This window comes from Eublepharis macularius, chromosome 2, assembly GCF_028583425.1.
Source record: "Eublepharis macularius isolate TG4126 chromosome 2, MPM_Emac_v1.0, whole genome shotgun sequence".
NCBI classification, from domain to species: Eukaryota; Metazoa; Chordata; class Lepidosauria; order Squamata; family Eublepharidae; genus Eublepharis; species Eublepharis macularius.
In genome coordinates, this window is record NC_072791.1 from 66,190,353 (window position 1) to 66,217,539 (window position 27,187).

At 39.4% G+C, this 27,187-nt stretch overlaps 1 protein-coding gene across 1 annotated transcript in view; it reads right to left on the minus strand.

Moving 5' to 3' along the window:
* Positions 1 to 1,507: 1,507 nt before the first annotated feature.
* Positions 1,508 to 27,187, minus strand: part of INO80 (INO80 complex ATPase subunit) — a 110,133-nt gene continuing 84,453 nt past the window's right edge. Inside the window, exons 26-36 of the mRNA XM_054971763.1 lie at positions 26,217 to 26,442; positions 22,474 to 22,601; positions 19,448 to 19,542; positions 13,256 to 13,328; positions 12,205 to 12,363; positions 11,467 to 11,569; positions 10,546 to 10,634; positions 7,490 to 7,645; positions 6,995 to 7,154; positions 5,045 to 5,260; positions 1,508 to 3,487 (exon numbers count right to left, since the gene is read on the minus strand). Coding sequence (XP_054827738.1) covers positions 3,282 to 3,487; positions 5,045 to 5,260; positions 6,995 to 7,154; positions 7,490 to 7,645; positions 10,546 to 10,634; positions 11,467 to 11,569; positions 12,205 to 12,363; positions 13,256 to 13,328; positions 19,448 to 19,542; positions 22,474 to 22,601; positions 26,217 to 26,442 — 1,611 coding nt within the window. The 3' untranslated portion in view covers positions 1,508 to 3,281. The remainder of the gene's footprint in view (positions 3,488 to 5,044; positions 5,261 to 6,994; positions 7,155 to 7,489; positions 7,646 to 10,545; positions 10,635 to 11,466; positions 11,570 to 12,204; positions 12,364 to 13,255; positions 13,329 to 19,447; positions 19,543 to 22,473; positions 22,602 to 26,216; positions 26,443 to 27,187) is intronic.

The window sequence follows — 27,187 nt, forward strand, 5'->3', positions numbered from 1 at the left end:
TTTGTAAATTAAGTTCAGACAACGTGATGGCAAAGAAGGTAAAAAATGATGCACTTTGTGAATTAAATGACATCATAAAAATATAAAATTAAGACGTAAATATGTCTCAAAGTCACAACCTTCTATCAAGTAAATATTTTTTCTTCTTCACTCACAATAATAAAGTACAACTGTTCTCAGCTGTAACATTCTCTCCCTCTGCAGGCAGCAATTACAGTAAGAAATATATCAGATAAGACTGGACCAGATTTACTACTGTTGCAAGAAGGAGGGACAATTTGCATGATCTCCTGCACACTGCAACCTTCTCCCATGTAGCATTTTGTCCACCTAGATTCCACAATCCTTGGCATAGCCTTCTTCTGTGGTGAAAAGGGGTCCCCATCTCCCTTTTGCAAGAATGGAAATGCTTATACAGTGAGGATAAAAGCAAAATTGAAGAACTATGGAATCACTGGTAAATGAAGTAAAGGTGCTCTAGTGAAGAAATTATGTTCAAGGGCTACATGAGGGAGAGCAGGTGTATACTATTAGGGACTTAATTACTAAAGACATACAAACAGAGGAGAGATCAGAGTATCACAAAGCAACCAGAGGTCAGACAAAGCATTAAATTTGATTTGAGTATCACAGAAAATGTTTAGTGAAGTCAAAGGTAAGAGATTAACAGATTCTTGTGGAATCCCATTTACAAATTTTCTTTGGTGCCTAGCAAAATGGCAGAAGATTATTAAATCCCTAGAACAATTAATGAGTAAGAAAGAGCTAGGATTGCTTGCCAGCTACCTTTAGTACCTGAGATCATGACTTGTTAGTATTAAGAAAATCTGAGCATCTCAGATTCTCATCAATACTAATCAAACAAGATCACAACATCTGCATATCACGATTTCCCTTAGCAAACCAATGGCGTTCAAAACTTTATGGACTCTGACTATCTCGGCATCCTCAGAAGCCACTGTTGGGCACATAGCTACCAAACCATAATAGGCAAAAAACCCCAAAGCAATGTTGTGTGCCTTTAGTTTGGAGTTTAAGAATGAAGGGAGAGAAGGATGCAGGGGAGGGTGATGGTATCTGTAACATCCATAATCTATAATGTTAATCAAAAGATAAAAGACTCACCATACAGAATGGTACGCATTGTTCTGCATCTGCTCCTTCACTGTTCCATCCCACAATACACATTTAAGTAATATTTGAATGGGGAAATTGCATACCAGATCACCCACATAAGGACAGGCAAGATATGGAAGTCACCTATATTTTAGATCTCAATTGAACAGCCAAATGGCTGAGATTATAGTGAGAAGGAATCTTCTCTTGCAAGCTCCTGCAAAACGTCCATACATCTTACAGCAAGTAATCATTACCTTTTTCTATATTTCTGTAAGATATCAAAATTTAACAAAAGAGTAAACATACTTACCTAGGCACACTTTCAGAAAGAAATGCTTCGACATGTATTTCACCACACTCTCATGGAAAAACAACCACAGAGGCTGAATTTACATAAAATTATCTCACTCCATTTTATTTAAGATTCTTTTCTCCAGTTAGTAAAAGAAAGATGTGTCTCTTTTTATACATATATACAAGTTCAGTTATAAAAATAGACAGCACATTCAAAGAGGAAAAAAAGGCTTGGCATTTTTCTGATTCCCTCTAAACACTGTATATACATGTGAATCTCGGGGGGGGGGGGGAGAAGGGTAAAATCTTCATGATTTAACTTAAATATCCCCTCCCTACCCAATAATCCCCTCCAAATCTTTTTCTTTTAAAAAAGGTATCTAAGCAAACTCATTTCTGCTATTTTCAGGTGTGCAAATTAGAGGCAAAGTCAACAGGAAGCACTTGCTCTACACTGTGGGATGCCAGGCAAGGTGCATGAGATTGAAAAATCCTTTGCTTTCTTAGCTAAGATCTTCACCTCATAACCTGGTTCATCCTTGAAGGATGAAAATGCCCAGAAAGAACAGCCATTTATTATCAACACAAAGGCAGGAATACTGCCTCTCTCCTTCATTTCAGTGCAAGGCAGACATCATATATACTATGCCAAAACAGAGGGATCTTGGGCATTCAAAATGGACTACCAAAACAAGAGAGATGTACTAACACAGTTGCTGCTCTCTGACAACTTTTGCTAGCTTCACAGAGCTTTTCTATAGAATAGATCATCACAATGGAGCAAATCCTAACCTCTTGGGGGGTTAAGGGTTGAACAATGAGATATGCTTAAAAACAGCAGGAAAGCAAGTGAGTGGATGGCTTGGAATGAGCCATCACTTTAGCTAAAGACTGTGTGGAAACAGAGAATGGTGCATTGCCCTTGCTCTTTTATTGGGGTATGGCAGCTGATGGTACTTAAAATGTTATTTTAAAAACTCTTCTATGGCACAATGAGAAGAACAGAAGTGATCTTTTCCTTCAATCAAATTCCTTGTTAAAAATTACACGCAAAATGGCTGACTTTTTTCCTTCTAAAACCTTTAACATTTCCACATAAGCCAAATGCAAGAAACTGTATTTAAAATCAGATGCTATGAAAGTAAATGCTTCTGAATCTAGGTACTGTGATGTAAAGCAGCAACTTAAAGCATCTTCTGCTCTGAGGAACAACATTTCCAAAAGATCTCATCGGATCTGCTGTCATTTCTTCCAAATGAACAGAACTCTGGTTGATCAGAATATTGACTTTTAGGCCACAGTGCAATACCCCTCTCTCCTCACAAAACCATTTTTCATGGCATCTACTTATTCACACTCATGAGAACCATCAAGTTGTTCCTCCACAGTTCTCCCCAAAATATGCACTAACCAGAAGCCTCTTCAGAATCTGCAGAGATACCCCCAAAATTTAGATACTTATCTCTTTATTTTAAGAATAGAGCTGAATTCTGCATGAAGTCTGAAAGACGAAGGGAGAAGATGCTGGTGTGAGTACTAACAAAGGGGGAGAAACTTGCAACTAGTCTCACATGGAAGCCAGATCCTTTGCCCACATGATTTCTAGGATGCTAGAAAAAATTAACTTTTTCAATTAAGCACAAGTACCCCAAGTCTATGTCCCTCCTCCTCACAAATTCACAAAGGTAGTAAAAACTGGGCTACACATGACAGTGCACACAGAACACCTCTCGCCCCAATAGTGCAGTAATCTCATACCCACATATGGGATGGAAACAAGGCATCATCTGTATATCCTTTTGCTGGTAGGAGTGGACTGCTTAGAAAGCCGATATGGATATAGGTAAGGTTCCAGGGATTCAAAATTACTATCGCCCACCTGTGGTGTGGGCTCCTTTGTATTGTTTGCGGACTGGTGTTTCCGATGCCAAGGAACTTGTCAGGTTTAAAGTTTTGGAGGTTCCACAAACACTGTTTCCTTTGCTTAATGGAGAAGAGGCGCTTGATGGTCCAAAGTCTGCAAGTCCAGAGGGTCGGATAAGTGGCATCTGCAGCGGGCTGCCTGAAGACATACCTAGCAATAAAAAGCAAACCCTTCCTCAACATGCCATACTCAGACATTATGGATTTTAATTGAAAATAAAAATTACAGGATTAAAACTAACTTTGCACTTCACAGTCCTAATTATGACTGTTGTATCTTTTTAAAAATATGACTAGCTTGCCTTTCACCCTGAGGATACTGAAGGTACTCAGTATGATGGAAAGGAAGTTTTTAAAGCAAAACCTTGACAAAAGCTCAATGTGAGTATTTAATGTCAATTTGACCGATCTCCACCTAATTTTGGTGTGAGAGAGTTAGTAAGCTTTTTAGTTCAAAAATGTGGGGAAACTTTTTAATTACAAGAGTAATGACAACAAAAAATTAGAGTGGACAAGTGGGGGACCAGCAAGCATTTGTGGAGGGCATCTTATTTTCTCCTCCCTTACCATGTCCTCTTCCCTTTCCCTGCCCCCCATAGCCTCTCCCCCTTTTCCTACTTCCTTCTCTCCTTCCCACACTCCTTTGTCTGCCCCTTTCCACGTCTCCCACAGCCTCTCCCCTATGGCTCATGGGCTGGGCCCAACTGTGCTGTGTGGATCCTGTAAGGACTTGCAAGGAGGGGGTAGTTCACTTTTCTCTGTATCTCCTTCTCCACACTATTTCCTCTTTCCCTTCCTCCTGGCAGCCTTCATATGCTCACCTTTCCCTACGTCCTCCTCTCCTTCAAACCCACAAAACAACTTACCTTTTATCTGCCCCCCCTTCATCTATATTTATTAATTTACTTCATTTATATATTGCCTTTCTCCACAAGGTGGAACCAAAACAGCTTACATCATTCCCCCTGCCTCCATATTATCCTCACAATAACTCTAAGAGATATGTTAGGCTGAGTGTATGTGACTTGATCAAAGTCACCTAATGAGCTTCCACAGCAGAGTGGGAATTTGAACTTGGGTCTCTCATATTCTACTCTAAAACTTGAACCACTACACTACATTGCTTGGGGAAGGGGGCTGCTGTTGAACAGTAGCAAGCTGTTAGACCTGGGTGACTCATGACAGTCAAATGGTATCAAGTCTTTCAGCGGTTGCTTCTGAGTGTGGCCCTAATGAGTTCTCCTTCAAAGGCCAAAACAGCTCTGGAAAGGGCCCAGGTCCTTCCCCTTGCCTTTTACTGAAAGAAAACAAGCCTGGAATATTGGCTAAACTGTTATGGTTGCCTAGCGACAGCCACTTGGGGACACAGGCACTCCTTTGGCGTTTTTAACCCACCAATGTATTCTTTTTTAAAAATAATAGATTTTTCTTCAAAGCTGGGGAGTGTTTTGGGTGTGCAGAAAGATCTATCTTCTCCATCCATGGCTCCAATCTCTAGATTTAAGTATCCACAGATCAAGGACACTTGGCTATTGGTTACTTTTCTCTCTGGGACCATGTAAACTTTTGTACCATTTTACACATTGGTTATTTCAACATGCCCAGATTTTACTTGGAGAGGCCAAGCTACACAAAAGATTTCTTACAGATAACTGGGGTCTTGAAATGAAAACATGCAAAGTACTCTACGGCACTCATTTTCTCATACCTTTAGACACATTGTATCCATACGCTGCATATGCTGCTGCAGAGGCAGCTGCTGCCCCTGCTTTAGCACCTGCCATGGCAGCTGCACTTCCTGCTGTTGATTTTCGGCTCCGGCCTTTTCCTGTGCTTTTTGACCCACTGTTTGAACCTTTGGGGCGACCTCGGCTTCTACTTGAATGACCTCTCCCTGTGACTGGCATATCCTGTATGGAAATTCCTTAAGGAAACAAAGACAACATGAACACATTCACGAGTGTATCACAAATGGAGATGCTATACAGTTTAGTAAAAAATACAATTTATTTAGTCTTTATAGTTCCATAGATGTTTAGTGCAGGTATTATAAATTTCATTGTCCATGTATTCCCTATATGTAGCAGTGTTAATCTGCAGCTGCAAGATACAACAAGAATCCACTGACACGTGAGACTTTGTTCCAGCATAAACTTCCATAAATTAGAGCTCACTTCATCAACATACATGAAGTGTATATCCATAAGGCCAAATGAATTATTTATTTTATTTATGCAGAGGAGTTAGCCGTGTTAGTCTGTAGTAGCAAAATCAAAGAGTCCAGTAGCACTCTTAAGACTAACCAACTTTATTGTAGCATAAGCTTTTGAAAATCACAGTTCTCTTCGTCAGATGCATGGAGGGCAAGAAGAAACTCGTCAGATATATAGGTGGAGAGGGGAGGGAGGAGTAGATGCAAACAGTTTCTTCTTGCCCTCCATGCATCTGACAAAGAGAACTGTGATTCTCAAAAGCTTATGCTACAATAAAGTTGGTTAGTCTTAAAGGTGCTACTGGACTCTATTTTATTTATGTCATTTATAGTCCTCCTTTCTCATTGAGACTCAAGGCAGATTACATAGTGTGAGATTAGTATCAAGGACAGTATTATAAACAATGTCATAGCGTAAATAAACACAAGTTTACAACGACATAACGTTAGCAAGAATCCAATACAGAGTTGAAGAAATCCTGAAACAGAACATAAGCAATTCTAGGGCTGACATAGGAGCACATATTTAAAGCAACAGATAGTACGTAACGCAACATAGCGGTATGTGAGGCAATATAGTGCTGAAATCTAAGGGTGAAGTCTATGGTCCCTAACTCATTAGTGGAGCAACTGAGACCCCTCCCTATAATACAAATTATATTACATTTATATGGAATCTAATATAAATTCATTGCCCTTATGTATATACATTTCATACATCTGATGGAGTGAGCTCTGATTCACAAAGCTTACGATGGAATAAATTCTGTTAAAGTGTCATTGGACTCCTGTGGGACTCCTGTGGGACTCCTGTGGGTTATCTGTGGACTCCTGTGTCATTGGACTCCTGAGGGGTGAGATTCTGAGATGGAGAGGCAAGAAACTTGCCTATAGTCACCCAACAAGTTCATGGCTAAAATTATATTGGCACCAGTGGCTTCCCAAACCATGCTTAGCCAGGATGATACACTAACCTCTAAATCTTACTAAAAAAGCATTATATAGTGAATGATGAAACACATCAGATTTCGATGGCTGTTGTGGGTTTTCCGGGCTGTATTGCCGTGGTCTTGGCATTGTAGTTCCTGATGTTTCGCCAGCAGCTGTGGCTGGCATCTTCAGAGGTGTAGCACACTGTCTTTTTGGCATCTTCAGAGGTGTAGCACACTGTCTTTTGGTGCTACACCTCTGAAGATGCCAGCCACAGCTGCTGGCGAAACGTCAGGAACTACAATGCCAAGACCACAGCAATACAGCCCGGAAAACCCACAACAGCCATCGTTCTCCGGCCATGAAAGCCTTCGACAATACATCAGATTTCAATTAAAAAAACAGTACATCTCTGGCCTGTGCTTAGACAAATTTCACATTCATAAGCAACACAAAACAGAAACCACACTTTGATATTCTTAAGACAGGGCCTTACAATGACAGAAAAATACCAACCATTCATGTTGTCAGAGACGGAGCCAGTGATGGAAGCAGGAGAATTGGTAGCTCTTGACTGAGGTGCTGAAGATGCTGGATCATCTACAATCACCAGCATGTCACTGCTGCTCTCATCAGGAGGGATGGAGCCCATGTGCAATTCACTGCTGATGGAGATCTAGACCACATAAACACAGAGAGCTTAAAGCTTATATATACATTATATACACATTATGCCCCTCTCCCAAATCTGTCCGCAGGGGCAACAGAACTCTCACATCCCAGTGTTCCATCCCAGATGTGCCTTGGCTTGTTCTGGGCTGAAATGCTAACTAATATTTATTCATACCCTACATGATGGACAAACAGGAAGAAAAAGTGTTCCATCTTCAGGTGTTTCTGGCAACAAAGGTCTTCTGGATTTCTTGTGCAGCAAATTTCAGGACTTCAGATCATTTGGAAAAACCAAAAGAGTTTTGAACTAGCTTCATAGTGGTGTAAAGAAACTCTTACCTCACTAAAAGGGCTAGGCATGGCAGAGTCTACGCTAACAAATGACTCATCTCCATCTGCTGAGAGGTTGGAGTTATCTGCAGATGGAACAAAGGGGATCACTAGATTCATGCCTTCTCTCCTTTTTTTCCCATCCAACTCATCTTCTTTTTTCTTCTGTAATCCAAACAAAAACAAGCATCATAAGGTCTGGAAACTAAAAATCCAGAAATTAGGAAGCTAAAAATCAGGCAGATTATTTAAGTGTCCACCATAATATGCTATGTAATAAATTTCATTCTGCGATCATCTGCCAATATGAAAATTACAGTCAGCTGCTCCAAGACTTCCACTTATTCTAATAAAATAGTTGGATGATGTAATTTAAAAGCAACGCTGCGGAATCAAGACACAATTCTATCTAGTGCAACATTCTGTTTCCAGCAACAGTCAGTCAGAAGCTTCTAGAGAGTTTATTGACAACCCAGCTATGGATCAATGATAGACAAACATAAAAACCTGGCAAGAAATCCAGGCACAAGGCAAAAATATTCCTTGGCTGACTTATCACCAAATAGTATCAAGACTGAAAGATCAAACTCTCAAAGAAGGCAGCAGGCTGAGAGCAAACACACAATATGAACTATTAATATCTGCAGACTTGTTGCAACTTTTGGGGAAGAGCTTTTGGGAGCAGACTGAAGTTGAATCCAATGAAGATGGGGGTCCTGTACCTGGGCCATGGGCTATTGGGTTCAGGGATCCGGCTCCCAACTCTTGATGGGGCACTGCTCACGCCCACTTCAACGGTGAGGAGCCTGGGTGTGGTCTTGGATATTTCCTTGTCTATGGAGGCCCAGATCATGGCAGTTGCCAATCAGGCAGCTTGCCCCCTACCTCTTACTCCATGACCTTGCAACAGTAATCCATGCAATGGTCACCTCCAGGCTGGACTACTGTAACTCGCTCTATGCTGGGCTGCCCTTGGGCCTGCTCTGGAGATTACAGCTGGTCCAGAATGCAGTGGCGCGGCTCTTGATCAGGACCCATATGACACCTATCTTGCGTCAGCTGCACTGGCTCCCAGTGGAGTTCTGGATCAGGTTCAAGGTGCTGGTCTTGACCTTTAAGGCTTTTAACGGACTGGGACCAGCATACCTTCGGGACAGTATCTCACCCTATATACCCCAGAGGGCACTTTGCTCAGAAGGGAAACATCTTCTGGAGATCCCTGGCCCCAAGGAGATCCATCTTGCCTCGATCAGGTCCCGTGCCTTCTTGGTCCTGGCCCCAACCTGGTGGAATGCTCTGTTTGAGACAACTCAAACCAGTGGGATCTTTTAGCATTCTGCCGGGCCTGTAAGACAGAGATGTTCCACCAGGCTTTTGGTGGTTGAGGCGGGCGGGCCTCCTCTTGGCCTCCTACCAAGGGGGGGGGGATTCCCCCCTTCCTGGTTTTTAGCTCATTGTTGTATATTAGCATCCACAGACCCAGTGATCTATCTACTGTGAAATCCGGTCTGTTTAAATTTTGCTGCCAGTTTTAAATTGCTTTTTAGCTATATGTTATTTATTGTATATTGTATTGTGTTAATCAGGTTGTGATCCGCTCTGAGCCTGCAATGCGAGGACAGCGACTATAAGCCTAATAAATAAATTTATAAAATACTATTGCAATACCATACAGAAATGGAGCAAGTCAAAACTGCATGATAAAATGGACGCAAAATTTTGGGGAAACTATTCCAATGGACTTATAGGGAAATTTATGGACTAAGGACATAAAATTTACAGGCTGCCAGTTATTGAGAGGAAATTGGTATAAAATGTTCTTTAGATGGTACATTACTCCCAAAGATATTGTGAGGATTAGTAAGGGTTACGGTAGACATTGTAGGAAATGTCAGAATATGGATGCAACATTTTACCATATGTGGTGGACTTGTAAGGAATCATGAAAATACTGGATAATAATACATGAAGAGATGCAAAAGTTTATCAAACTCAGATTTGAATTAAATCCGAAAAGTAAGCTCTTAAATATTTTACCAACTAATCTGAGAAAAGAACAAGGAGACTTCTTCCGTTATATGGTGATGGCAGCGAGAGTACTATGCGCAGGAAAATGGAAAAACTATGCTTGTCATGGTCTCCCAGAGTGGAGAGATCAGATTCACGAATTCTCTTCAATGGCCAAATTGACTACCTACTTATAAAATAGACCGATAACTGAGTTTGGGAAAAAATGGAAGGATTTCTTCGATTACTTAGGCTAAACTAATTGACATAGAAGCTTGGAGGGAAGGAGAGAGAAGGAGAAATGTATTTAGGTTTAGGGAAAACAAATATGTAATGTTTTGTTTATTAGGTCAAAGAAACTTAAATGTATTGCTTGTTTTACTCCCAAAACTATTATAACTGTACTGTTTATATACTAATTGGTTGTATAAGATTGTATAACTTTTTAATTTAATGTCTAATTTAGAATCTGCATAACTTTTATACTATGCACTTACTTTCTTTTCTTTAAATAAAATTCTTTTTTAAAAAAAGAAAGTTTATTAACTGGGCTCCAAGGAAACAGCCCTCCTCTACTGTTTGCCTTCAGCATCTGGTCTTCAGGGGTATGAATTAATATGAAAGCTCCATTTAGATATAATGGTTAGATATCTGAGCCAGTGGCCTTCACCTCATTTTGTGGTAGTGAATGACAAAACTTAATTTAATTATAGTACACCAATTATATAACAATAGTTGCTTTAACCATTAGTGATCCAAAGAATGCTGTTTTTCAAGTTAGAAAAGCACAAAATTTTAAACTGAATTTCTTAACAAATATTATTGAAAAGGCAGATACGTTTCTAAATATTATTTTTTTTCACGAAAACTCAATTCAGGAGGCAAAGAACAGACACATATTTATTAGAGTTCTTGTATCAATTCACTGAGTGCCCAGCCAGACTGACCTCTGACCAGATCAGGACTTGAAATTAGACCAAGTGGAACACACTGCCATTACTAACCTTGATTGATAGGTGTATGGGACAAATGAACCCTATACTTATTCAAAAAGTTACCTTTTCAGCATATTTTTCCCTCTTTCGTTTACGCTCTTTCACACGATTTGTCTCCTCTTGCTGCCGCTTCTCCTCCTGACGCTGGCGTACTGTTGATTTAAAAAGTAACCATCAGAAAACTTGTATTACTAGGGATGCTAAGACTCTTACATGTCTGGGTTGCCCCTTTAATCCCAATTCCCTTCTGCCATGCTTTTAATTGAAGAAACTGATACAATTACAGCAAAATATACACAACTTTATACAGGGAAAAATAACACTGAGACTTGAACTGGCAACACACCTCTCCCCAACAAGTTTAACATTCACCAAAAGGCAAAGCATGAAAAAAGAAACAAAAGATCTCACTTTCCTGCATTATGTCCACACTCCTAACTTGTGTTTGTTTATATGAAATAATGTTGGCTTCCCGTTTTGATTTGATTTTCTCTACATGCTATTGCTGCTGCCTGCTGAGGCTCAGCCCTAGCTGTAGGAGGACAAGTACAGCCATATAACACTATTTGTCTCTGGTGTGCATAACACTCACACAACAAGTAATGTCATTCCATCCTTCCATACTCCAAAATGTACAAAATGTAGGGTTGGGGTGAAGATTGGCCCTATCCTTCAAATTTGGAATCTCCTGCAGTAGTTTAAAATTCCTCTGGCAGAACTTTATCGTGGGGCATTAATCCAAAGTAAGGCTGCACTATGCAGTAAATAGCAGAGAAAATGGAGTCCAAATATGGACGGTATAATTACTTTTAAAAACCATGACAATGCATGCATGCACATAACTATACTATTTCATCCACTGCACATGGTAATTATCAACACAAAATAAGAAAGCAACAGAAACACGTTCATGGCATTTGAATGGAAAGATTTCTAGAACTAGGGAAGTACAGATCAGACTTGGGAACGTGGCCTCAGACGTACATTTTTTCTCAAGCTCTTCATCATCAAGCAGCAGACTAACCACCTCTTTGGGTTTTAAGGTGTCTGGTTTGAAATTGCCGCCTGAAATCACCATTCTTTGAATCTACAGGAGAGAACAAAGCCATTAGCCTTTCTTCTTGGACTATTTAATGCCAGAGGACCCCCTCCCTCACCAAAACCAACCTCTATATTATTATGGTGATAAGGAACAGAATGAGGAACTTTTTTCTAGACTATAGATTGGATGGATGATTATGAACATGAAGCCAGACATAATACTGAGTACAGAACATTCATCCGCTTAATAAATTGTTAATAGTAAAAGTGAAGGATATTTAAAGCTTAAAAATAGTCATATAAAATGAAAGCTTTTAAAAACAAAACAGAAGTTTATATCTTGCTAGGCATGCTTAAGTAATAACGCACTGCAGCTTGGCCTACATAGGCCATAAACACAGTTAACGTCCTAAAATACGTTCATATAAACATGTACTCATGAACTCAAATTACAGCTTCAAATAAAAACAAAAAAGAGATTGAGAAAAGGAATAATGGCTTTGTGACTGCCACGCTTTGTAAATGGCATTTACTATAAATTCATAAGGCAACTGAAAGGTTGCATTGCCACTCTCAATTTGAGTTGTTCCCATCTCTCAGGATTATATCTGGTTAGTCACTGTCCAAATTCCCTGCCGTTCCTTCTACCTTTCATTGATCCATGTGTCCTGCCTCACTTACCTCACTTTTCTCCTTGGCCCTCTGCAAGATGCGCTCCTCAATGGTGCCTTTACAAATCAATCGATACACAGTGACCTGTTTTGTCTGACCCAACCTGTGAGCTCGATCCATGGCCTGCTGATCCACTGTTGGATTCCAGTCACTATCGTAGAAAATTACCTGTCAGGGCATTTTTAAAAAAAAGTTACAAATAGAAAAACTAAATCCCAGCTGTTACTTCTAAAGAATATCTGTATTTACTCTGATGCAACAGCTTTGCTCATCTGAGAGAAGTCTTTTAAAGGTGCCATCCTGCAAATGGGTAACGTTGGCAGCTGCTCATCCATGTGTATTCTTTGTTGTAGCTCCCTCTTTGTGGAATGGTCTGCCTGAGGAAGGCTCTCCCAACTCTGTCATTCCATAAAATGTTCAAAACCGTAATGATCAGTTATTAGAACGGTAGTATAATGGAACATTCCAGGAGAGCACCTCTATAATGGAATAGGATTACAGGCCACTGCAATGATTACTGCAGGTAGTACCTGCTTTTACTCCATTGTCTTATACCTTGTAATCCACTTTTTGTATTGTATTCTGCATCGTTAGGGAGAGCATGGCTCAGTGGTAGAGCATCTGCTTGGCATGTAGAAGGTTCCAGGTTCAATTTCTGGCATCTCTAATTAAAAAGATCAGGTGACAGGAAAAACCTCGGCCCAGAAGAGCCGTTACCAGTCTGAGTAGACAATATGGACTTTGATGGACCAATGGTCCTATTCAGTATGAGGCAGCTTCATGTGTTTATAGTATACTTTGCCTTAGATAGTTGTTTGCACTGTTCTCTAATTCTGTACTCCTAGTCCTATTACACTGTTCACTGGTTGTCTTATGCTGTCTAATTGAACAGTTTTATATCCTTGAGTGTCAGGAAGAAAGGCGAGCTCTAAATGAAATAGATAATGATGGCTTTTATTCATAAAACATACATTTTATTGAGTGCTTGTTCAAATCTATGACATGCAAACTATAGCCTTTGGTGGTAAGACAACATATTTAAAGCAAGCTGTTTACTTACTGTATCAGCAGCTGTAAGGTTAATACCTAAGCCGCCAGCTCTTGTGCTTAACAAGAAAACAAAGATATCATTCCTATAAAGACACAAAAGAAAAAGAACTCTTCTGTTTAAACTGTATTGAAGCACTCTACACAAACATTACATATTATAAATCAGGACAAGTTTCACATCAGGCAACCTTTTTACACCAAAGTACTAATTTAAGTTGGTTTTACATAGTTCTGAACAATTCTTAACAATTCATGTTTTAATGATTCAGTAGTGATTTTTCAAAAAAAATGCCACACAATGGTGATTATTTAATAAACAAATATATATAAAGGTTTTAGAGCGGTGTGTATGTGAGAATGCTACAAAGAAGAAAGCATTCTACCAAATACTTTATTGAAGAATTCAATGAATGTGCAAGAAAAACATTGCTAGCACAGCTGTTAGATTTATTTTTCTTCCTGGAAGCACATCTTAAGGAATAAGTTCAGAATTCTTGTTTAGCCTGCTTGCATATTGCATTGATTTCTAACTGACCCCACCCTTCCAACCTGCCCCAGTCATTGTACCATGAATCAACACAATTTATACAACACCTGACAAGATGAACTGCTGATCTTTGAGGGAGATTGTAATAAACATTAAGAAAACATTGCTGCTGACATTATCGATTACATTCATGATTTTCATTCCTCGCAGCTAGAATAGGCAATATATTTTTTTTTCTTGCAAAAGATTCCTGCTTAAAGGGTTTGCTTATGTGGTATACAATAGCTCTTGAGGCTTAGATAGTATGTTTAAGAATATAATTTCCCCTTGTTGGTCTTAAGAAGCCCAGGTAGATTATATTTCATAGGACAGTGCATAGAAAACTGCATGTCAGTTCCAAGTATGCAAGAATGGAGAGATTTCTGCTTTTAAACTTTCTAAAGATTTGTTTCAACTTTCCCTTTAAAGGGGCTTCTGCTGGAGACTGCATCCTCCCAACTCTGCCTCCTTCTTCCTCCATTCTTTGCAGCCACGTCAGAGCTGCATTGTGCAGCAAGGTGGAAACACAGGAAAAAATAAGCTTGAGAGCCAGTGTGGTATAGTACTTGGGTTCAGATCCCCCAACTCTACTATAAGGTGACCATGGGCCTCTCACTATCTCTTAGCTGAATCTACCTCACATCATGATTGCAAGGATAACATGGAGGGAGGAAAAATTATATACTCTCTCCTGAGTTCCTTGGAGGAAGGGTGGGACAAAAATTTGATCCAGACAGATAATTCACTGGTATGTAAGAATATAAAGACAGGATGGGAAAAAACCCTAAACAGCCAATTTAAATGGGAAGAAAGCAACAGGGAAAGCCCACCACAAAATCTAAAACAAAATTAAAAAGCAGTTACTAAAACGAATGATGAAGTTCACAGTGTTTTTCCTCTTGAAATGTCTCGGTGTGGTGAAAATATGGTGTGTGACTCAGCAATCCACTAGTACATTTATTGCAGTTATTTCTGAACTGCTGCCTGCTTTCTGGCACCACACTGATGGCAGAAATTGCTGCAAAATATATCTGTGCCCTTACAGTTCACATAGTTCTTTCTTTAGGATGTACAAATAGGATTTGTACAAATAGGATTTGGGTGGAGCAAAAAACTGACTGATAGCATGCATTAACCCTTTTTGCATGCAACTGCAAAGAAATTGTAGGACTTTTACACTTTGGGCCTTTGTATTTGCATAGATCTTATTTTATCTTCAAAACTGCAATTTACAATCCCAGGCAACAGCCATGACAACATAAGCAGTAGCCAAGGTAAAAGGTAAAGGTAGTCCCCTGTGCAAGCACCGAGTCATTTCTGACCCATGGGGGGACATCGCATCATGACGTTTTCTTTGCAGACTTTTTATGGGGTGGTTTGCCATTGCCTTCCCCAGTCATCTACACTTTACCCACAGGAAACTGGGTACTCATTTTACTGACCTCGGAAGGATGGAAGGCTGAGTCAACCTTGAACTGGCTACATGAACCTGGCTTCCGCCAGGATCGAACTCAGGTTGTGAGCAGAGATTGGGCTGCAGTACTGCCGCTTACCACTCCGCGCCACAGGCTCGGTAAGCAGTAGCCTACATTGCATATTTTAATTTCTTGGCAGTGAGAAGCCTCTACTTTTGTGAAAGGAGACCAATACTGTTGGTCTCTGCAATACTGCACAGTAACAGGGAAGGCCCTCTCTGCTAGCTGGCCATGCCCGCTGCGGCTGCACAGCGGCGGCAGGGGAGGCCTTCTCCACCGGCCAGCTGTGCCGGCTGTGACTGTGCAGCAGCGGCAGGGGAGGCCTTCTCTGCCGGCCCGCCACGCCGGCCATGGCTGCGCTGCGGTGGCAGGGGAGGCCTTCTCCACTGGCCAGCTAGCCAGCGCAGCGTTTGTGGCTGAAGCCTGACCAGGTAAGAGGGGTGGGGTTAAAGGGTGGGATGGGAATTTAAGGGTGGGGGTGGGCCTCCCCCTCCCCATCACTTCAGTATGCTTCGAATCTTTACGGAGCATACCGAAGGGACTTAGAAACCCGAATCTGAAGCAGCATGCTGCTTTGGATTTCGGGGCTTTTTCCAAAACCTTTTCCCGCTTCAGGTAAACCCGAAGTGGGAAACCCGAATATTTTTCAGGTGCACACCGCTACTCAAAACATTACAGAACAGATATTTAAATGTAAAAAAGCAGTCACTTTTATATGGAAGGTTTGTTTTGGAAAAATCTTCACAGGAGTAGAAATCCTGGTTAATCAAATTCCAAATATGTAAAGGCTTGGAGAATCTTACATAATTCTCTTGAATCTGAAGTTTGGGGACAGGGATGGTGTGGGGAAGGAGAAAGAATCAATAAATTCTGCTGTGGTTATTACATTATACATTCTCACAAAGTAATTGTAAAATCTCTGGTAGACCTCACCTGGCTGAGACCTCTTGCATAACTTCTGACCAGTCACCAATGTCCCTTTCATCATTATCACAATGCACTGCAGTTTTAAATAGCTGAGTATGAGGCAGAATCATAAAGGAGTATCTGAGAGAACTGCCAGCACAGCCCCTTCATGCATGATTCTGAAGCAGGGATATCTTACATTTATATTAATGTGGTAATTCCCAAATGGAAGAACAGGAGTCACTACCACAACTGTACTGGTCACCAGTCTAAGACTGGGATCCAAAGACTACCACGTGTGAGCTGAGAATGTTTCCTGCATGCACTGTGTACACATGTGCTGCCCATTCTCTCTCCTGGCAGTATCCCCTCCATGCCATGTTGCACAATACTTTGTTTTTTTTTTTGTGAAAAATTTTTATTGGGTTAGAATCCATTATTTCCACATTTACATTCAATTTTCCCCAATTTTTTCATCTCTAACCCCCTCCCTTTCCCCCCCCTTTTTGTTGACTTCCAACAGCTTTCCAACCCTTTGTCCCCTTTCCCTTACTTTTATTAGCTTCCTCTATCTAAAACAAATATATATTCTCCATTATTCTAAGCAGTACATCCTTAACTATTTTTAACATTATATGCCCAAACTGTAAGTCTTTGTTTCCATCTTAGATAAACAATTTATCCCAATTTTTCAATTTCAGATATTTCTATATATCATAAACCATATAGATCATACATTCGTTTATATCAAACAATTTGACTTATTCTCTATATATATTACTCATTCTATCTTTTTATAATAGTTCTATATATCTCTCCTCACGTAGTCAATCAATTTGACCCATCTATATCTTCAGACATTCAGTTTGGTACAAAACTTATCAGAAAAAAAGAAAATATTGTTAGTTAATCGCTCCTTATATTTAGTCCTTATAATTAATTATTTTCTCTATGTTCTGTTTGTTAACCTATATATATCTATATATATGTCAATCTATTAATCTGACTGCTTATTAATTCACATTTATCTCTTCTCCCCCCGGTAAAGTCTCCCCCCTCTACTTCAATACTTCAGTAGTTCTCAAACTGCCACAGTTTTCCTCCCACCTCCCATTTCTTCTCCAGGTATTGTTTCAGCTTCTCCCAGTCTGTGTTGAACTGCCCTGAGTCCAGATCTCTCAGTTTTCTTGTCATCTTGTCCATTTCAGCCATATACAGCAATTTGTAAGTCCAATCTTCAATAGTTGGCACTTCTTGTACTTTCCATTTTTGCGCATACAAAAGTCTAGCTGCTGCTGTCATATAAAATATCAACGTCCTGTGTTGGGCTGGAATTCCCTCCATTCCCAAGTTCAGTAGCAGGAGTTCTGGGTTCTTATTAATTTGAAATTGTAAAATTTCACTCATTTCTCTTATTATTTCCCCCCAGTACTGCCTGGCTACCTCACACGACCACCACATATGATAGAGGGAGCCCTCATGCTTCTTACATTTCCAGCATTTATTAGAAGTATTCAAATTCCCTAGCGCAATCTTCTTTGGTGTCATGTACCAACGATAGATCATTTTGTAAATGTTCTCTTTGATATTAATACATGTCGTTGTCTTCATTGTAGTTTTCCACAAGTATTCCCATGCCTCCATTGTTATTTCTTTATTAAAGTTTATAGCCCATTTCACCATTTGTGTTTTAACTATCTCATCCTCGGTATACCACTTCAACAGTACTTGGTATACCTTGGATATTCTTTTCTTATCTTCTTTAAGAAGGGTCTGCTCTAGTTCCGAATTCTCTATTCGTATACCTCCCTTTACAGAGTCCGAATTATATAAGTCTCTGATCTGTCTATACTGGAACCAATCGTAGTTAGGTGATAGTTCCTCTTGTGTCTTTATTCTAAGTTTGGATGCTTCAGTTTTAGTTATTTCTTTATACGTTAAACATTGTTGTTCATTATCAACAGCTCTCGGGTCTATCACCTCATATGGAACCACCCACAAAGGGGTTCCTTCTTGTAGATAAATTCTGTACTTCTTCCAGATTATGTATAGACTTCTCCGAACAAAGTGATGCAGGAACATCGAGTTGACCTTTACTTTGTCATGCCATAAATATGCGTGCCATCCAAATATTTTTTTATATCCCTCTAGGGCTAATAGTTTCTTGTTCTTTAATGTCATCCATTCTTTCAACCAAACTAGGCAGATTGCATCATGATAAAGTCTCAGATTGGGCAGTTGCATTCCGCCTCTTTCCTTTGCATCTTGTAAAACTTTCACTTTCACTCGAGGCTTCTTGCCTGCCCAAACAAAATCTGATATTTTCCTCTGCCATTTTTCAAATTGTTTGGAGTCTCTGATGATTGGTATTGTCTGTAGCAAAAACATTACTCTTGGTAACACATTCATCTTAACTGCTGCAATCCTGCCCAACCATGACAAATTCAATCTATTCCATTTAATCAAGTCTCTCTCTATCTGAGTCCATAGTTTTTCATAATTGTTTTTGAATAGATCTATGTTCTTTGCAGTTAATTCGACTCCCAAATATTTCACTTTACTTGTTACTTCACAATCCGTTGTTTCCATTAACAATTGTTGTTTCTGCTTAGTCATATTTTTGCATAATATCTTTGACTTCTTTTTGTTAATGAAGAAACCTGCCAAGTCTCCAAACTCCTTGATCTTATCTATCACTCTTGGCATGTTCTCCAATGGGTCCTCTACAATTAACATTATGTCATCCGCAAATGCTCTGACCTTGTATGAATAGTCCTTTATTTTTATTCCACGAATTTCATCATCTTGACGTATTTGTATCATCAGAATCTCCAATACTAAAATGAACAACAATGGAGATAACGGGCAACCTTGTCTTGTTCCTTTACTTATCGTCAATTTCTTGGTCAATTCATCATTCACCACGATTGCTGCAGTCTGGTCTCTATAAATTTCCTTAATTGCTCTGATGAATCTTTCTCCCAATTGTAGCTTTTCCATAGGGGCAAACATAAAGTCCCAGCCATGTTGCACAATACTTTGGAGAGCTCTCTGATCTTGAGAGTGGGGGTTTGGGGGGTGAGTGGGAAGGGCCCCAGTGTGTAAGTGGAACTGTGTGTGACCTTTTGGATTCTGACATATATTAAGAAGCTGAAAAAATTACCCAAGCAACAGATTATGAGTAGTTAGGAAGAGTTCCAACATGAAGACTAAATATGGGAGAGGGAAAGTGATATGCTTAAATGGGAGTTTGGGAAGTACCTATCAACACAATTACTACAATTAAAAAAGATACCTGTTCTGAAAGTCAGCAACCATATCCCTTCTTTCTGAGATTTTTGATGAGCCATCTAATCGCATGTATGTATGTTTCCTGTAAACCATGTATTCCTAAGTCAAGAACACAAGAAATCCAAAAGAAAATTGATTAATCTTATACCTTTCCAACTAGAATTTCAGCAGAAGTGAAAATCACACTAGCTATTGAACATCAACTTTGTATATCATATTATGGGTGCTCTGATGTACCAAAAGGCAACCTAAATGCAAAGTAACATTTTTGTACAATACTATTAAAACCTATTCATTTTGAAATGAATGGCATAATGAAGAAATATTGGACATCAGAAAGCTTGTATTGCACAAGTACTTTGTGAATTCCCATTCGATCAAGATTAATTAGCCAGCCAAAATTACCAAGTGATTTTAACCCTGTACCTGCTTAACTATTTCTGACCTACATAATATATTGTTTGGTTATCATAATATGCAGAAACAATTTCAAGCTCTCTGGAAGAGCATTTGGGATGCTCTTAAAAGGCTGTAATAATCTATAAAGTACAAATACTGTAAGAGAATCAAGAGCACAAGATCCTCTTGCTATATGCAGCCCCAGCACCATTCTCCACAAACACTGCATCTCTTTTCCCATCCATAAACACAGATGCTCAATATTTTGAATGTTATATTAATGAAAACAAGGATGAAAAAATACTAATAAACAGACTGCCAGTCTTGTTCAAAAACTGTGTTGCTATCACAAGCAAAATCTAAATTACTTACCTTACATCCCAGAAATAGATTAGGTATACATTTATTTGTTTTTCACAACTAATTTCCCCACAAAAGTAACAGGACAACATGAATTAAGGATATATTGCCTTCTAGCCATAACCCCTCAGTCTACTGCTGTTTTTCAACAATACTGGCCATCACACCAGAAGTAACTAGCATTCTTGGTCTTCAGCTCTAAAAAAAAAAGTGTACCAGCCTTCTTGCACTCAGCTGTCAAACACACCAGACAGCCTTTTTGACCAGGAAAGAAAAGGAAGGCCAAGCAGCTTTTGTAATAGAAGCAGCAAGAAGGGCAAAAGGAAGCCCAGATCCCCAGGCAACATCCAGCAAGCTCCAATCCTAAATTTACATGATTGCCCTTTTGTTGTGTTGGCAGCTGCTGGGGGGATCTCTCTGTTGTACTGTAGCGCAACCAACAAAGATATTTTAGCATTGCAGCCAGCTGTCTGAATGGAGGTGAATTATCCTGGACAAGCAAGATCACTGGACATGGTTGCTAAGCCACAGGGAGCTTGAATCATGCCTGCTACAGATCTCAGAGCAGCTCATACAAACATCAGAGTAGTCGGGTGAGGATGGAGTGTATATTGGAACCTGCTTCAAATGGGATAAATATATTTGTATGGCTAAAGTAGGAGGGTAGAATCGGGGCCTAATGCACTGTTTGTTCTTCTAACAGAAATCCAGAGTGGTCTTAATATACAGGCACATTCAACATCAAATGTAATATTTGGGATGTTAACACAGGCACAATTATGACAGAGGTTTCAAGAGGTCTCGCCTGATAGATCTTTCCCCACACACAGACTGGAATTTTCAGCATTTTTAAGTAAAGAAAGGTGATACTGCCTAATCCTAAAAAGTGTATTAAAATCACTGTGAATATGTTTCATTAAGCTTGTTCAACTCTAAAAGGTCATTATAACACCAAAGGAACTAATCCTGAAAAATAATGAAAATCAATTTAGAGTGTAGAAAGCCTGTTACTTAGGCAACAGAGGAGTTGACTCATTTCATCTCTCCCTTCCTTTGATCCACTGGAAATGACAGGGAATTTGCTAAGCCAAAAAAAAATTATACACCACACAACAGCAATTATTCAAATCAAGAAAGTTTATGCAGAGTCTGAGCTCTTGCTTACTGTGGAAGCAAGAAACCAGGTAGGACTGGGGAAATGGGCCATCTGACAGTGCAAAATCGAGTCACAGAGTGGGATCTTACCATCCTCAAGTGCAAGGAACTTGTGGAAGAGAATCTTCCCCTTCCCCTAACAACCTCCTGGAAAGCCAGTACTGATGTTCAGGGAACTCTTCTGGACAAGATGCCACATGCAATCTGGATGCAGTAAAAAGGAGGAAATCCTCCCCCAGTTTGTGCTGGAGGAGCCTGCTCCTCCATCATCACAAGGGGATGAAGATTGCCCTCTCCCTGCCCTTCACAGCAGTCCTTCCCTATTTCATATGATATTGTGCCAGAATGGCCCTTTGATCCCTACTATCAACTTTTTGGGGCACACGGGGATCTTGAGCAAAGGTACAGAAGATTCACCTCTGCAAGCTCCTCCTATAAGCCAATCATTCAATACTGCACAACTGCAGGTGCACACAATAGAACAACTGTTCTGAGCATGGTTTTACAGAAATCAGTTATGGTAGCAATGGAAAAAGTATGCAGAGTTCTATGATAAAGAACATATGAACCAGTCCTAAATACTGCAGTACTAAGGTAAAGGATGCACAAAGTATCATCAAGCAATAAAACTCTTCTTCTGGCACACAGCCATAATTGGAAAGACTGTGCTATTTAGGTTGTGCTGTGGCCTGAGCCCCTGCACAACACACCTACCACATAGATAAAGATTCATCAACCGGCAGTGGTGCTGCACAAAGGTACTCATGCTGCACTCCTTTACACATTACTTGGGCCTACTGGAGATGTAGACTCAATATAAAGTCTGTACAACGCCTCCAAATTTAAGTTGCTTGGTGAACTTTTCCCTGGCAGTGACAGAAGGGTAGCAGGGAGCTCTATCTCCCTTGCCAAAGATAAGAGTACTGCACTAGGAACACTGAAACTACGAAAACTGCAGTTCTGTAAGTCTAGAAGAGAAAGTGAAAACTTGTAAAATGTCACTGGATCGATTGGTCTCTGGCTTTTCTTTTAAGATTCTAATGCTAGATCCTAGATTGTAGATTTCATTAGTCATCAGCTTCAGAATACCCTCTGTACAGGTTACATGGTTCCTACCTCCAGTAAGTCAATCATCCGCGTCATTTGAGAGTAGATAAGAACTCTGTGTCCTTGAGATTTTAATCTTGTCAATAGAACATCAAGGGCATAAAGCTTTCCGCTGTCTGTGATCAGGCTCTCTTTGTCTAAAGGGAAGGAAGGGGGAAAAGATAGCTAAAAGCTTGCCGCAAGGAAGACATTGCAGCACTAGATAAAAGATTCATTTTTACAATCATACTTTAGTTGATTTATATGAAGATGCTCCTCAACCTGACTGAGGAAACTCTTATACCTCATTTTCAAGTCCTTAATTCTCCAAAACCAAGGGACTTCTCCCAAAGCCAGCCATTCATATTGTACTTTTCAGACATTTAGACATTGCCAAGTTTATCTATAGTTTTCCTATACAAGCACGAGCAAAACAATGATGAACACAGAACACAGGTAGTACTATGAGCAAACAAAACTCTATATGCCACTTAGAGCTCAAATACTTTAAACAGTAAATAGTAAAAAAAAAGTCTCAGCTAGTAGAATTACAGGTGTGTGAGAAAATACATGTGCCTCTCCTTTATTTTCAGGGCTAATAATGCTGTCAGTTGTAGATAATTTATATTAGGCCAATATGACCAACTTTGTGTTCAGATCTTTAAAAAACTCATTTACTAGATACTAAACTCTGTACTTATTAGATACCTATGGAAAACTGCCATCTTTACACGACCACCTTCTTTTCCTGGTTCACATTTTTGTTATATCAAGATGTTAGCTATAACCATGAGCTGTGTATATATCCTACGCATATCCAGCATAACATGGGATACTTGAAAGATTCTGGCATCATGAATTTTACAATTTTCATTTCTTCTCACTTCAGCTTCTCAGTTCATAGTGGCAAAAAACATTAAAATATGTGCACTTGGTAGTGCCTGCCTAATAAAGACTTAGAAACATAAAGGGCTTTGGAAGAGATTTCTGGGTATCCAAAGGCTGTATTTCTCCAACCCATCTTACCACAAATGACAAATTCTGTAATATAAAACATGCTTCTATCTATCCCTCCTCTTTCAAGATCCTGAATTGGGAAAGATTTGTAAAGATTAAGCTTTTTAATCACACGTTTGGTACACAGCATATCAGACAAACCAAAGTCTTTCACTCTTAATGTGAGAAACCAAAACTGCAAAAGAAGAAAAGACAGAAGAAGCGCAGCCAAGTCATGGAATTGACGTATAACTGCCTGCCTGATTTAGAACTATATTAAATGCCGCTATGGTTACACCTACTGTCTTGCTTAAAGTGGATGCCGTCATATGACTCACTGAGCTGGTATATCTATATATGTTTAAGGGTTCAAATTACAGATGAGAAAGACTGTAGGCTCCCTAAATGATGCTGAAACAAATTTGCTTACAAAGGAGATTTATGATATCAAAGACTGATTAATTCAATCCTATTATATTTTCCCTTTATTTTCACAGTATTATTCCAGAAGCGGCAAAAGTACTTTTAAAACACCACTCTGTGTTTTTCTACAAACTGTCTTGTATAAGGTAACTAATATCAGGGTAAAGCTGCTGGGCAGGGGGAATTCCAGATTGTGAAATCACAGTTTATGTGATTTGTTTTCATAGGATGTTGGGGTCTGCATATGAGAAAAGGGGAAGAGAACTCAACGACTTTCAGTAGCCCTGTGCTAGGAGGTACTTCCTGGTATGTGTTTAGATTATCTCATGAATCTGAAACTGTCTATCAGACTTTACAAAAACCTTTTAAGGAGACTTTTGACCTTGATGCCCTCTGCAATAGTAGAGGACTGATCATTTTATTTAAAACACTGGTATGTCACCTTTGACCCAAACAGGGCCTTCTGATGAAAGAAAATACTTAAAGAGTGGCCCAACCATATTTCCCTTACTATAGAGGACAGAAATCAGATACAGTAAATGAGAGGTGGGGAATACATTTAGCTCACACAAAATATATATTACTACTAACACCAGTGTTTATATCTGAAGCAAACTGATATGGATAAATGTTTGTATAAATTCACTAGGAAATAAGCAGAATATTTTTTAACCTGGGGAAATATTACCCACATAACATGGTACCTTTATTTAACAAACAAAAGTTAAAACACACAAATGTTTTTAATCTGCTATCTAATTGTAAAAAGACAAACAAGTCGTTTCTAAACTGTAACAACAAATTGTTAAATTATTTGTCCTTTGAACTGATCTCTAGCTCTCTGTCATCTCCAACAGGACGAAAGAGTATGAATAATTTATGTGTTATAGATTACCTAAGCTCCAATTCTGCCTTCCATACAATATATAAAGAATTTTTAAAAAGGAAAGGCTGTTCATCACTGACACAAATTTGTGCTGCCAGAATATTAATCAAAACTGGCTTCCTTTTATTAAAAAAATTGCTTTTAGTAGGCTTAACTGAGCTTAGTTGGTTAATGAGACGGTACCATGGATGCTGTCTGTGGAAATAATCAAAACAATAGCTTAAGAAAATAGCCCCAAACAGATTTTATTGAGAAATATTGCTTTTATCTTAGTTCCTACTAGGGAGTTTGAAAATGACCCCCTGGTAATGTAAAAATAGAGAAGAAAAACTGCTAAATCCTGGTTTCTGGTTTATTCCCTCCATGAGAAGTCTGCAGGGCATAATAAGGTCAATGAAGCGTTAGCAAGCTCTCACAGTAAACAGTCAGTGGAACTGGTACTGTTTATCAATATAAGGAGGACTCAGACACTTCCTGCCATTTAATCCAAGACCATTTTTCTTTCAAAGAACAGGAAAAGCCTCAAGAGATTCCCACAGTGATCACAAATGGGAACATGGAGTCTGAGAGAAGACAGAGTTAACTGCAATAACAGCTGTTCTGCTGCTCATTTCAATATCCACCTCTCATTGCACTGAATCACTCCTAGAATTGTCATTCTTCTAAAGCAAGCTAGATCTTATCTACTTTCACATCCAGTTTTCCTTATTCAATTTCAAAAGTAACTCTGCTGTAGATTTTTTCCTCAGAACTTCCTGGTATGAATCTAAAGCTACTTTTATTAATTTACAATTTACTATAGTCCTGTTTACAAACTCTTACCTGAGTCAATCTGCCTCTTTAGAGCCCATATAAAGCTGTATACTTATACATGGGAGTGCACATATTGTGAGAAAATAATGGATGATGGGACATTTGGAATTTTCTTAATAGTTTCACTCTATTACTTGACAGTACCATATACAGATATATATTAGGACACTTCCATGATCTGACAATGCAAGAACCTTAATTTCATATCTCTACTTATAACCATCTCACACTTTTCCTTTTCTTCTACAAGCAGTTATTAATACTGTGCAATGGAGACAGTTAATATAATGTAGAGATGCATGTAAACACAAAGCAGTAATCAAATATATGCAAAGCATAATTAAGGAAAGCACAGATCCTACACATGTCCTTGATAGTTTATCAAGTGTCTCGGAGGAAGCCTTCATTTTACTTTCTAGCATATTGTTACACAATACATGGACCAAAGTTTGAATACTTATAGCAATAAGGTAAACAAAAAACACACCCTGACACACCCTGACACACCCTGACACACCCTGACACACCCTGACACACACACACACACACACACACACACACACACACACACACACACACACACCTCCAAATATATATATTTGGTCTGCTGCCTCCCACATCCATTAAATTATTCAATCATAGGACTGCAACCCACCTGGTATCCTTATGAAAGACCAGCCATTTTGAGGCCTGATCCCTAACAATCCTCCAGGGTATTCTGGGAAGAACTGAGAGCACCTTTTCAGCCAGCCACTTGTTAGTTCAGGTGCACCATGCAATATACACTGCTTTGCTTCAAGGCTTCCCCCATCTTTGAATGCCCTACGTTCATACTCTGCACTCCGATCATTGCAGTAAAAGTCCAGTGGCACAGCTGTTACCTGTGGATTAAAAGAGTAAAATTATACTGGAGATTATACTTAAACAGCAGTAATAATTTACTTTCTTTTAGGAACACAACCATAAAAACCATAACAATCATTCTATCCAATTTGCAATAGTGAATGAGTCAAACAAGAGGTGATGTCACAGGTGTTAGGTTATGACGTATCAAAAGGATTGTTTCTTGAGGAAGCTATTACTATTCTTGATGTTTATTATACCTTGGAGACATACTGAGGACAAGGATTTAGGATTTTGACTTGCTCTAACCAGCTTGAAACTGTAGAAAAGAAGCAACACTATCACAGCTGCATTCATGGATTCAGTTTAGTGCAGCACATTTAAAAGCTGCCTTGCAAAGAATCTCCAGTGTTCCCTTTGGGGGATGGGGACTGGGCTTAGGCTTCAAGGACCAACTGCAGTGGTGGCACAGCCTGTTCTCTTATGACCCTCAAACCGCTTGAGGTGTGGACAGATCTCAGAAGGCACCCAACATGGCACTGCCATGTTGAGTTTGCGCAGCAAAAAAAATTATTTTTGTATTTTCTAAAACAGAACACTTTATTTAAGCTTGAGAGTCAACCTGGAAACAGTCCTGGACTATCCAAACACAGAGCTCCATTTCCATATTTAGAATGTCAAAATCATTGGTTTATCCTCACACACCACTTTCCCTACTATCAGTTTCAGAATGAATTACCCTACCAAATGAACAACATTGCCAACATAGGAATCTAAACTGTA